Genomic DNA, 13488 nt, shown 5'->3' on the forward strand with positions numbered 1-13488 from the left:
TTCTGCTCTGTCCCACAGCTCATTTCTCTCCCTGAAGGCGGCCACTGTTAGATTTACGCACGTGCAAGCCAAGTGTGCACAGGCTTCCTCTGCCACTTTTACACACCTTGGCACACTGTAAAGTCCTCTTAACCTTGCTTCCTTGCTTTCCCCCCCAAGTTTGTCTCAGAAGTGATCCGTTTGTAAGAGTTTATAAAGAATGTCTTTGTGCTTTTTTCTTTGACCGCATGGTACTCTAGTACATCAGTATACTGTAAGTTGTTTAATTAGTCCCTTAGTAAGGCATGTTCTGGGTTTTCTGGTTCTTGGCTGTGACCAAATAGGGCTGCAGCAAATAACCTTGAACACAGTTGTTTCACATAAATGTGAGTTTATGTTTAAATAAATTCCTGGATCGTCATACGTGCTGCATCGGAGCACACGCACATTTGCTTGCGTTAAATGTTCCAGGATTTCCCTCCATAGAGGTTGGGCCAGACCACATCCCACCAATCATAAGTGGGATCCACAGATATGGTTGTCTGCCACTCCACTTCCAGCCCAATGTCTTTATAGACTAGTTGATCTTTACTGATACAAGTGAAAATGGTATCTTGGTGAATTTTCACCTTGCATTTCTCTTATTAGGAGTATGCTGTGTTTCTTTTATCATTTCATTTGTGTAGGAACTGTGTTTCACTTCCTGTGAACCGGCCCTTGACCTGTCTTTTTCTGTTGGGTTGCTGATCTTCTCATTGACATGCAGGAGGAATTGTGTATTTTTGACCACGTCAGGACGAATTGTAGGTGAAACCTAAAGGACTAAACAACCCTTATCCTTTAACAGGTTGACTACCTTGAAATAGTTCCAGACACTGAAAGGTACCCTGTGGCAGTGGCCACCGCTGGAGATCTGGTATACCTGCTAAAAGCTGAAGACTCTGCCAGAACCCTCCATTACGTCTACGGGCAGCCGGTCACGTGTCTGGACGTCTCCGCCAACCAGGCTGCTTTTGGTGTGAAGAGTCTGGGATGGGTGTACGAAGGAAACAAGGTACAAAAATAGCAAGATGTACGACTTAACAAAAAAACATGAATTTTATTTTTTAAGAGGCAATTTGAAAATTAAATCTGTCTGATATATTTTTAAAAGATGTGTTCAGGCAGTATATATATATATATATATATATATATATATATAATATGGTAAGTAATTGCCTTTCTCTTCCTTTCCCCCAGTCCTACTCCATAGAAGAAACTATCAACAATTTTTAGATGTCCATATAGAAAATTTTAATGCACAGATGGGTACATTTATACACTAAAAGAGCGTATCTTTGAAATGAGGTCATAGTGTGATACTGTTCCGTGCCCAAGGTTTTATTCAGTAGTGTACCCTGGAGAGCATTCCGTGTCAGCTCCCTCTCCCTAGGATTCCAGCACTGCCTACAACAGTCTGCTTCACCAGTGTCCTCATCGGTGGGCACTGAGGTTGCTTTCTCTCTCTGTGGACTGTTACAGACAATGCTCCGGTGCACACTGCAACTTGTAAATCTCTGGGATAAATTCCTAGCATTTATGCCGCTTGGTCAGAAGGTTGCTGGACGTTGCCAAAGTGCCTTCTGATGAGGTTGCCTCAGAATTTACATCCTTTTCTGCAGTGTGTAAAGTGCCTCTTGATGCTCTTTGAGCCAGAAACAAGGAGACAGGTTTTTAATTGAAATTCTTTGCATGATGACTCGATTTTAGCACTACTTAGTATTTTATTATCCTGACTGTAGGCCAAGTACTTAGTCTTAAAACTGACTTACAGAACTCTCTCTTCCAGTGGGATCAGTGGGGAGAGTTATGGATAAAGGTTTGTGTTGTTTTGATTTTCCTCCAATTTGCTGGCTCTTGACCCTGCTGGCAGTGGTATAATCCCTGGGAAGGAACTTCCCCGAGCCAGCAGCTCCTCTGACATTGTCCTTTTCCTGTGGAAAGAGCCCTTTCCGTGTAGCAGTGTTCTGAACCGGGAGAGAGCTAGACTGGATGCGGGCCGTCTGTGTTCCGGTTCCAGCCCTGCCACCTGCTCCACTGTGACCTAAACGGGTGGCTTAACTTGCATTGTGCCTCAGTTTCCTCATTTGTAGAAAGGAGTCCGTCACAGTACTGACCTCATAGAATTCTAGGATTAAAGAAACACGTGTGTAAAGCTTTACCCGTAGTGCCTGGCGTCAGAGAATTAACAGTCTCCGAGTGCTTCCTGTTCTTTGTCGCACTCATAGTCTGAGCCGAGCCTCTGGTTGTGGTTTGTACGTTTTGTCTCTCCTGTGTAGTCTCCTGGAAGGTCACATCTCACTTCTCTAGGCGTTCACTGGTTTTGTGACTTGGATTCCTATTATATGTTCTTCAACCAGGAAGACAGATAAAGTGGTTGAAAATACATGAGACTCATTGTAATCTCACTGTAAGAAGGGATTCCTTTGTGCTCAAGCTGGCCTGCTTTGCTGGAGCCTGTTCAGTGTATCTTAGCTGGAAAGTCTGTGATGATATAATTCCTGTGTTTTGTCTTCCTGTAAAGTGGGTGAAGAGGGACAGCAGTTGGTTTCCTAAGGCAGTTCCCTTTGTCAGCCTTTGAAAATACTCTTTTCCCATCCCTGGCAAGCTCATTTGGTGAAAGAAGAGAGACTATTTGCTTCTTAATTTTTCATCCATCATGCTTTCAGGTTTCGATTATCTCACTTATTTCTCAAGTTCTCAGTGTAGTGAGGTGATACCTGAATTAATACTAGCCTGGTTTAAATCTTTCATAGTTTTAATAAATATTTCAGCTGACAGGTCCTATTTCTCTTTGACTTATCTGAGTGGATCTCTTTCTATAGAGATACGGTCGTATTCAGATGTATTTGAGAAACAGATGTATTTGAGAAACCAGTTAAAGGGATGTGTGTGTGCTCAGTTGCTCAGTCTTGTCCAACTCTTTGTGACCCCATGGACCATAGCCTGCCAGACTTCTCTGCCCATGGAATTTTCCAGGCAAGAATATTGGAGTGGGTTGCCATATCCTCCTTTGGGGGATCTTCCCAACCCAGGGATTGAACCTTTGTCTCCTGCATTGGCAGGCAGATTCTTTACCACTGTGCCATCTGGGAACCCAAGCCCCTAGTTAAAGAAATAGCTCAGCACAAAATTAGACTTGGAGCATCCTTTAGATATTGGTCTAAGTAGGCACTTTTTTGGATGGCTCTCAAATTTTCCAACCCAATTAAAAAGCATTATGAGAATTAGCTGATTTGTATGTTAATTTGATAAAAATTCATTTTTAAAAGTTCCTGTTCCCTCTAATAACTTGTTGTTCACTTACCAAGATGTCGTCTGGTTCTTTGTGACCCCATGGACTGCAGCACACCAGGCTTCCCTGTCCCTCACTCTTTCCTGGAGCTTACTCAAACTCACGTCCATTGAGTCAGTGATGCCATCCAACCATCTCATCCTTGGCCATCCCCTTCTCCTCTTGCCCTCAGTTTTTCCCAGCATCAGGGTCTTTTCCAATGAGTCGGCTTTTCTCATCAGGTGCCCAAAGTATTGGAGCTTCAGCTTCAGCATCAGCCCTTCCAATGAATATTCAGGGTTGATTTCTTTTAGGATTGACTGCTTTGACCTCCTTGCAGTCCAAGGAACTCTCAAGAGTCTTCTGCAGCACCACAGTTCGAAAGCATCAATTCTTCGGTGCTCAGCCTTATCTATGATCCAACTCTCACATTCATTCGTGACTCCTGGAAAAACCATAGCTTTGACTAGATGGACCGTTGTCGGCAAAGTGATGTCTCTCCTTTTTAGTATGCTGTCTAGGTTGGTCATAGCTTTTCTTCTGAGGAGCAAGCGTCTTTTAATTTCATGACTGCAGTCACCATCCGCAGTGATTTTGGAGCCAAGAAAATAACGTCTGTCACTTGTTAGTGGGTGTTTTTCGTTGGTGTTTTAAGAGTGGAGGTAAATTTGCTACAACAACGTGTTTAAGCACCTCTCTGAAATCTGGCAGTGGCATTTAGTTATCCAGAGGTTTTGTGAGTACACCAGCAAACTTTCATACCCTTGGGTGGGTGGGTGGGTTGTTAGCAGCGCTGGTGAGGACTCTGCATTAAGATGTTTCTCCAACATGAACACCACCCACTCAAACGTGAGGAAAGTCAAGCCTTTGCTGTGAAACTTTGCTTATTTTTGCAGAGGCGGAACTTTCCATCTGATTATGGTTAATGGGTCTTCTGCTTCCTCAGAAAAATCAGCATTGCCGTGTGAACTAAGCCATGTCACAGTGGCTCTGAGGTTTCAGGAGCATCCTGCCATTGCACGATGCACTGTTGTAATTCTCAAAGTCTTCTGTGTGGCCTCCTAGTCACCTTGCTTGTGAGTTCCACACTTTGGTCCTGTTGGTCTCTGGCCTGGCAGCACATGAACAGCACTTTTTATCAGGTTAGTGTGAGACTGTTAGCAGTAGAGCGAGCCTGCAGCTGCGTCCACGTGGGGATTTTTGTCTGCCTCTGGCCATATGTCTAGGATTCAGATGAAGGCGTTACGGGAACACAGAGTTCAGTGTATCTTCATTTGTACCAGGTACAAAACTGGGGGTCAGCTAGAGCCCACTATTGATTGACTGTGATAAATGCAGATGTGAAGTCCAAATGTTGAGGTCGATTTTTTGGCGGGAACTGGTTTCCCTGACCTGTAGGAGTATTCCAGTAGTGTTATTTTTGTTTACTTGGAGAATATCCTTGTACCATCTGATGATCACATTAGCATTCTTTAGGTACCACAGCTGTCTGAGCATAGTAATAATGGTTCAGACTCATCCATTCACATGCCTACTAGCCAACCTGTCACGTATTCATCACAGAGAGTTACAGGACACCAGTCATGTTTCAGCATTGGAAAATTAAAACAGCCTTGTGCACAGGTCTCAGTAGTCTGGTACTTAGGTTACTAAGCTAGCAAGCATAGTTTTATACAGAAATGAAGCCAAGTGACTTAGGAGAAACTGATGTATTTAATCTAAGGAAACACATGTGATTACAGCTGGCTCAGCCATGTCCAGCTCTGGTAGGAAAGACCAGAGAAAACGTTAGTGGTCAGCTACATCTTGGTTTGCCTGTGGCATAGGGATCCTCAGATTTCTGGATTTCAGAGGCCAAAATTAGAGGCTATGCCTGGGTTTACCACCTTTTTCTTTGGCCAGGTAAAGTCATGGAAAAATGGCTATTATCTGTTTTCATTCTTTCTTAAAAGAGCAGATCTTTAAACACCCTTGAAAAAAAGAGTGTTTTTTAACTCGGTAATGCATTTACCTGACTGAGAAATCAAAAGATGCGAAAGGGAGGGTGTACAGTGGGATGACTCCTTCCGCTCCTTTCGGCCTGCCGCCCAGGTTCTCTTCCTGGAGCTGAGACAGTGCTGTCGGTGTCTTGTACGTCCCTGCAGAGCCATTTTATGTGTGTGTAAGCAGATTATTCATACGTGTCCTCCGTCCCTCTTTCTAAAAATATAAATGGTAAAACACACTATTTCTGTCCTGCATCTTGCATTTTCTTGCAACAAAATGTCTTGGAGATCATTTCATCGTTTCTTGTAACATAATAAAGAACTTCCTGGTAGTTCGTGTGTGTGTGTGTGTGTGTGTGTGTGTGTGTGTGTGTGAGTGATTTAATGATACTGCACTCTATAGTTGTCCCTTAGGGGCTGCCTTGCCCCTGTTGATGGGTGTTAGCTGCTCCCAGTCCTCTGCTGTTATAAACAACACGTGATCCGTGTGAACGTGTTTATAGGATTAGTTCCTCAAAGTAAAGACTTGCTGGGTCAGAAGGGTCTGAGCCTTCAGCATTTGGTAACTGTTGCCCTCTGTAGAAGGTGTTCCTTGGAAAGTGGTGGTCCCATTCTCCTCGCTGTTCCTTAGCATCTTTCCTTTCAACAGGCTTTGCAAAAAGGTCACAAACAAAATGAAGCCAGAGGGAATAAACAGGGCTCTGTCTGGTCCAGACCCTCATTTAAATTATTTTGTGGCATTCTGCTTTGATGATGAGTGACCTCATCTAGAATCACAGGCTTCACGCGGGATCAGTGCAGTGGGCTCGACAGCCCTGTCAGACCACCATTAGGGCGGAAAGAACTGTGACACACACTGCCCTGTGCCCTTGCTCTGCTTGTTGGCTGTCACATGAGAGGAGCCCATGGTTACTTAAGACCGTAGACTCACCTGCCTCTGTGCTGCCAAATGAGGAGGGCTGGACATGGGACTTTTCGGTTTCTGTCCAGCACCCACGTTCCTTGAGTCTTCAGGCGGTTAGGTGGTTTAAACTTTTCCCTTCACCTGTGGAGTCGTGTTGAGCTGATCCGTCCTAGGGGGCTGCTGGGGAGCTGAGGGCTTCTGAAATGGGTCGAGGAATCCCTTGCTGTCCGGATACTTCTCTAGCACAGTGGTTCTCAGACTTTTTGGCACCAGGGACTGGTTTTGTGGAAGACAATTTTTCTATGGACTGGGGTGGGAGGGTTGGTTTCGGGATGATTCACATGCATTACATTTACTGTGCACTTTATTTCTATTATTGTTACATCAGCTCCAGCTCAAGTCATCAATCATCAGATCCGGTAGGCTGGGGCCCCCTACTCTAATGAGAGGGCTTCCCAGGTGACTCAGTGGTAAGAATCCACCTGCCAATGCAGGAGATGCGGGTTCCATCCCTAGGTCGGGAAGATCCCCTGGAGGAGGGCATGGCAACCCACTCCAGTATTCTTGCCTGGAGAATTCCATGGACAGAGGAGCCTGGCAGGCTACAGTCTATGGTGTTGCAAAGAGTCGGACACGACTGAGCACACAATCTCTAACGGGATCTCCTAAAGGCCATGCTTATTGCTGGCGAGAATGATTGGGCAGGAACTTGTTTGGTACTTTTTCATCAGTTCCTGTGTCTTGCTGGACAAGGGAGATGTGTGGTGAGCTGCTTGAAGGTCCTTTTACTTTTAGATGAAAACAGACTAAGTTTTGACATTGCATTCTTTGGTTGTCACTTCAGTGGCATAAATAATCTTAAAGGTATCCATTGGTAGGTGGCATATGATTGTAAAAGAAAACAAATGTAATAGCATTTCCTCTGGCCTCATCTCTTCTTCATGTTGCAGCCCTCTGTGCCCAAACAGCCCCTTAAAATTTGTTTTTATGTCTCATATTTCCTGAACCTGTCAAAAACACTTTCATCCATGAAAATGTTTTTATGATGCCATATCATCTTTATTAATTCTTTTGCTACCTGAATTAAATTTTACTTGCTGAGGTGGAGGATTAGGAGATAGAATTGCCTCATTTAAGAGCATTATGCTGACTCTGAGTCTCATGCCTCATCAAGGAAGAGACCCACTTACAGCTCTTCACGTTATTCTTTGTATTTGGACATATTTCCTAATTTAGTCCTAATGCGCTTGGCATTCAGCAGCAGGTTGTATAAAGCAGCATGTGACATGCATCCTAATCAGGGGACATGAGTGAAGTAATCCAGGAGGCTGGGTGTGTTTGACAAGGACCCTGGCTTGGCGCTGCCTCCTCAGCTTACATCACACTGGAAAACAATTGCTAACGTCTCTTAAGATAATCATTCCCCATACACAGACGTGAAAAGACTCTGGACTGGTTATTGCCCACATCACAGGTTGAAATACCTGTCTGGGAGAGCCTTTGGTACCCATCGCAGTGCTCGTGGATCCTGGCTCCATTCTCCACACCTACACTAGCATGTGAAATCTGTCATCCTTTTTCTTCAAGGTTCCATTCCAGAAGAGAACTAAAAACAGTATTTTACCAGCAGGATGACTAACTTGAAGTTTAAAGTTCACAAAGAAATGTCTCATTTCCCCTCTACTTTCTCCTTAAACCTTTAATTTTTCATATTTATTTACTTTCTGCTTGGAGAAGTTTAAGAAAACAGCACTCAGAGACCCATTTTCTGGATTTTTAGTGATGTTGCCAAAGGTCCCACTTCTGTTGCTCAAGATGCTGTTATTAACCACTGCTCACTGAACACATACTACATGCTGGATTTCTGATTGTGCTGGAAACAGTGATGTCTCAAAACATGACATCTGCCTCGGGGCTCACCGTCTTGTGGGCTTTAACAGCAGCGTGGCAGATGCAGAGATGGTTTTCTCCATGTTGAGATGGACATGAGGTCATAGGGAGACCTTCACAGTGTATTTGCTGGATTCCAGAGTAATTATAGAAAACTGCATAGATGAAGACATAGATGAGGATTGAACATTCATATGCATTTTGTACATGTTTTAATATAAAAATATATCAGTAATCGGCATAATTGTTAGTATATTGTTAAAAATGAATAGTTTTCACATCTTTGTGAAAACCTTGAAATGCCTCTGTAGAGCCCCAGGGCTTCTCAAGACCCGTCTCTGAGTTAGAGACCTTTGGGGACCCGACCACCTCTCAGATTCTCTACACCCGTAGTGGGTAATTCTGCAAAACCTGTTTTTGGAAAGCTGCCACTTGTAGAAGCTGAGAATGCTTTAGGATCTCTAGCGGTCCGGAACCACTCCAGGGAGAGTGTGAGGAAGTTACTAAAAGTGAATATAGGGAGAAGTATTTTCAGCTAAGTCAGGCAGTGGTATAACCACTGGGGACGGAGCAAGGGTTTTAGAGTCATATAAGCCTTAGGCAAGTTGCTTAAGTGCCTCAGGCTTCCCATTTGGAAACGGGAGAATACCTGGGGAGAGCAGTAGTGTGCTTATGGCTGGTGCTCAGTACCTGTTCAGACTCCTCCTCCGCCTCCCCACCCCCACCAGCTTTGGGTCAGAGTTCATCAGGAAAGCCCGGGCGAGGGGACCAGTGCAGAGGCAGCAGGCCTGGAGGAGGGTTTCCGGGCGCTGGGGTGGTCCAGGTGGGCTGGAATACCGGTGGGGTGGGCGGGTGTGGGAGCGATACTGAAGCCACGTCTGCAGTCCCAGCAGTCCGTGTGCATCACAGGGTTCATTTTCCCAAGAGCTGTTCTGAGAGAAGGCGTGTAGAGTAGGGAGGGCCAGGGGAGCTTGGCCTCTGGCAAGACGAACGCGGGAAGTTAGTGCGTGTGCTGAGTCACCTTGTGAACCATCACTTTGAGACGTGGAGCCTTGTCCAAGAGGACTGGCACTGTGTCTTAAGTGTCTTCTGTCTTCACTCACGCTGGCATCGTTTTGTTTATCTGTGACATTCTTACCATTTTCTGTTTCTAAAAAAACATTGATCTGTATTCTCGAATCACTGAGTACGTTTACAAGATTATTACGGTGACATATGTGATGATCATTTCCTTTTTTCTCATTTGTCTTTTGAATTAAGAGTTGAACTGTGATGATCATTTCCTTTTTTCTCATTTGTCTTTTGAAATAAAACTTAGAGTTTTATTTAGGGCCTAATTTTTCTAATGGCTTTCTTGATTATTTACATGGAGTCCTGGTTTATCATCCCACAGCCATGGGAGAGAGTGAACTTGGAGTTATCTTGCATTTATGTCAACTTCTCAGTACATGTGGCTTTCGTTTCTTCCTGACCGATGAGGAGCAACAAGGTTTGTTAGGGTTAGAAATCAGCTTGTTTTTCCAATTAATGAAGATCAAGGGGGCCTGTCAGAAATGTTTGCCTTTGCCCACAACAGGAACAGTGACATTGTACAATAGGCCACAGACTTGCCATGTACATACGTCCAGACAGTTGAGACAAATGGTGTTGGTTTGGTCAAGGGCAGGAGAAGAGGGCACACAGAAAACGGCCTGAATTTCAGAATATTTAAGAGGTTTTACTGTTTTCAGGTTCACATGGCAGCTTAAACTAGACTCAGGAAAATATTACAAAGTGGAGGGCTTTTGCTTTTTATTCAGTACATAGATGAATATGATTTATTAATATGCCCAGCACTTCAGTCTATAAGGCACTGTGTTAGAGAGTGGGTTTATAATTAACCTATCAATTATTGAGTTGCAGATGCATTCTTCTAATGGACACAAAGTTGCTCTCCCAGTGTGTTACTAATTTACAGGGTAAATCTGGTTCTGTAGATGGACAAAGGAAGCCCCAGCTGAGTCTACATGTAAGCGGTCACATTCCAGATGAAGGGCCTTGGTAGGTTCTCAGTGAGGCCCGGCATCTCTGCCACGTGCAGGAAGCAGCTCTGCCGTTACCTGGTTCCAGCCTCGGCTCACCTCCCCGCTGCAGATGCGGAACTGATGGCTTGGATGGGGACCGGATTCGATGCACGGGTTTCTTTGGCTCCTAGCCTCTAGCCTCGGACCCTCTGGCCCAGGCTCCACCTCTTTCCCTGGCGGCTTCTCTGCACTGTTTCCTTAGGGTGTGAACTCTTATCTCCTGTTCACAAGTTGTAAAATATATGTTGAAAGTGACGTGAGAATACTTCTTCCCTAGCCCCCCTGCCTCACCCACCTCTGCCCTTTCCTGGCTTTTGGGCTCTTGTACCACCTGTCAGTGCCCCTCCTCGTGGTCCATTTGGTTTTGTCAGAGCAGTGGCTGCATGCTGAGGAGTGTAGACGAGGCCCTGGTGCCCACCTTCTGCCTGGCCTTGGTTCCTGTTCTCCACACCTCCAAAGGGAGCCCCTTGCTCCAGCCAGGCATGTGCAGTACAGAGGATGCTGTTTCTTCCCCTCCTGTCTGCTCATGTCCTCTCAGGGAGTCCACCCAGTGTCCCCTTTGAGAAGCAGCCTTACTCGCGGTGCTGGCTCTCAGTGAGAGCCTCCCCTTCCCGACCCTTAGGTGCACAGGCCCCGCGTCGCACACTGCCGTGTTGTCACTGCCCAGCCCAGTGCTGTCTTAACCAGACGGCCGCCAGCTGGGAGGCGGGGAGTGAGGATTCAGAGCTGAGCACCACTGCTTTAAGGTCCGAAAGTCTTTTTGGCTTGAGAAGCAGGGTTGGTGCAGGGCAGGGGTTCTCAAACACCAGCGAATCGCAGAAAAATACAGATCTTGGGCCTCCACCCCTCAGGCTTCTGACTCAATGAGTCCGGGGGTGGGGGGAGTGCCTGAGGCTCTGCCCTGTGCTGCTGATGCTGCTAGTCCGGGGGTCGCATTTTGAGCACCCTGAGGTGGAGGTTTTTAGGATGATGGGCTTAGAGGTCTTCCCACCTGGCCGTGAATTCTAGTTTCAGAACTTCACTGTGTAAGTGACTTGACCTCTCTACACCTCCGCTTCCTATTATAAAGTGAGTAAAATCGTGGTACCCCCCTTATGGAATTGTGGGGATCAGGTGGGGTGAGTGACTGCACTGTCCCTTATTGGGACATAGAGGACACTGTAACTATCAGCCATTATTCATGACTATTTTTGCAGGAAAAGGAAAAAGCTTGTCATATGGTGCCATATGGTCAGGCAAACACTGACCTGGAAATGAGACGAGTTGGGCTCTGCCTCGTGCATCCTGGGCTGCTGTTACCTGTGTCATTTGGGGCAAGTTACTAATATTTAAGCTACTTTAAGGCTCAATTTCTTTATGCACAAAATGTGTACGGTGATGTTAGTCTTCCTTTACTGGTTGTGAGAACCAAATGGAGTGATATTCTGACAGGATTTGTGTGAAAAGACTATCATGATGATTGTTAACAGCTAATATTTGTCTTTACGTACAAGACCCTGCTGAGCACGTTTGTGCTGACACCAACATGGACCATACGGTGTCGTTGAAAGGTTGTTAGATCTTAAGGGTGTGAAGGGAGCTGGGGCGGACTATGCGCCCTCCATCAAAGGCCCCAGAAGTTGACTGTGGTTTTTCATGCTCCTCTGTCAGCTGACTGTATCCACCTTCTGCCAGTCTACCTGCTTGTAAGCCTTTGTTCAGCCTCAACTTGGGGCCAAACGAGGAGTTGCCAGGCCAGTCGAAAATTGATGCCCAAGCCACAGACTGTGCCGACCTTCATATACAGTGTGAATCTACAGGTTCACAGTGTTGTTACACCACTGTCGTCTCACTTGCACTCTTCCCAGTTAAAAAGTAATGTCCCAGTTGTCTTGAATTTTGAAGCCTTCATTTTGTAGTCTGCAGCCTAGGTTTTCCTCCCTCTACAAGCACAGATTTAATGATAACCTTCTTTCTCACAGGGCTGTGATTAGTTACATGTGAAGTGCTCTGAAACTGGGCATGCACACTCTTCATTATGATGAGGCCTGTTGAGTGCGTGAAAGGACGTGAGGATTTTCAGCTTTGAGTTACATGCTTGCGTAGCAGTTACAGTCTCCTCACTGCACTGAATGCTCTGACAGTGAACATCTCCTGTTCATTTCAGGTTCCCCAGTGACCCGTTGTTTTGCTAGTCATAGCTCTTCACCTTCTTCTAGCACAAGGACGCAGACTGTCTACACAGATCCCTGAAGCAGGGCAGAGAGCCGTTCTCGGCTCCGTCCCAGAGTACACCTGCCTTCCTCTATTATTTCCAGCATCTGTGGATGTAGGGGGATGGGGAGAGACTGGACCACAGGCTGGCCTGCATTGTCACCCGAGCATGCTCCTGCTCTCTGGGTTCTTTTCAGGCTTAGGTCACAATAGGTGTCGGCTTGGCCTCGCTCTGGCCCTTTGTAGACATCTGCCCACATCACAAAGCCCCACGTTTGGCACGGTCTGTGGCAATTGGCAGTGCCTTCCCGGGCAGAGTCCAGTCCTGGAACAGCGGGGGTTGCAGGTGCATTGGCGCGTGGTGGTGGGGCGCGCACGCGGGCCTTGCCTACCCAGCGCCTGGCGCTGCTCAGCAGCACCGTCCCATCCCTGAGATATCTTGGCCTCGTGGGCTTGTCACTCCAATTAAAACTTAAACATGAAAGCAGCCTGGGCTACTGCTCCCTTTGTGCGCCGTTTGAGGGTGGACTGTGCCAGAAGCATGTCATGGAGATTGTCGCGGGGCTGCTGTGGCCGAGGGATCTGTGCTCGTGTCAGGAGTCCATTTCTTCAGCTCGGCAGCTTGTGCTCGCCGCTGCTGAAAGCACCTGAGAGGCAAGCTTTTGTCTGCCAGCAGAGTCACCTTTGGGGTGATGGTGAAAGTCATTTTCCACATGTTCACAGATACGCCGCCTTACCAGGCCTCGCGCGCTGACTTATCTCTGGCAGGGACTTACAAAATAGTCTCTCTGGCTGATTGTCAAAAATTACATCATATCGGAGTAAACTGCTTTTAAATCAGACATCCATTATTCATGTATATTAACTGCTTTTTTATTTTTTTATTGGCTGTTTTGCGTATGATTTACTCTTTTCTCACCGGCTTGCCCTCCCAGCCCAGTTGTCTGTCTTTCTCATCGTTTGTTTTTTTTTTAAATCTTAGCTCATCTGTGGATTTATAGAGGCGATTCACTTAGCTTAGTATGTGAACATCGATAAGCAGACCCTGCATTTTTTGTAGTAAAATTTTGGACCACGTTTCTATGGGTCATATTATGTCAGGTCAGGAGATCAACCTGGGTTGTTCACATGAGTAAATTCTGCCCCAAAGGTGAGAGGTCT

The 13488-nt window shown here is 46.0% G+C and overlaps 1 protein-coding gene across 1 annotated transcript in view; it reads left to right on the forward strand.

The window, feature by feature from the left end:
- The window catches only part of FBXW8 (F-box and WD repeat domain containing 8), a 113526-nt gene that overhangs the window by 74983 nt on the left and 25055 nt on the right, over positions 1-13488 (forward strand). The window contains exon 7 of the mRNA XM_070386097.1: positions 827-1033. Coding sequence (XP_070242198.1) covers positions 827-1033 — 207 coding nt within the window. The remainder of the gene's footprint in view (positions 1-826; positions 1034-13488) is intronic.

Source organism: Bos mutus, chromosome 17 (genome assembly GCF_027580195.1).
Source record: "Bos mutus isolate GX-2022 chromosome 17, NWIPB_WYAK_1.1, whole genome shotgun sequence".
NCBI classification, from domain to species: Eukaryota; Metazoa; Chordata; class Mammalia; order Artiodactyla; family Bovidae; genus Bos; species Bos mutus.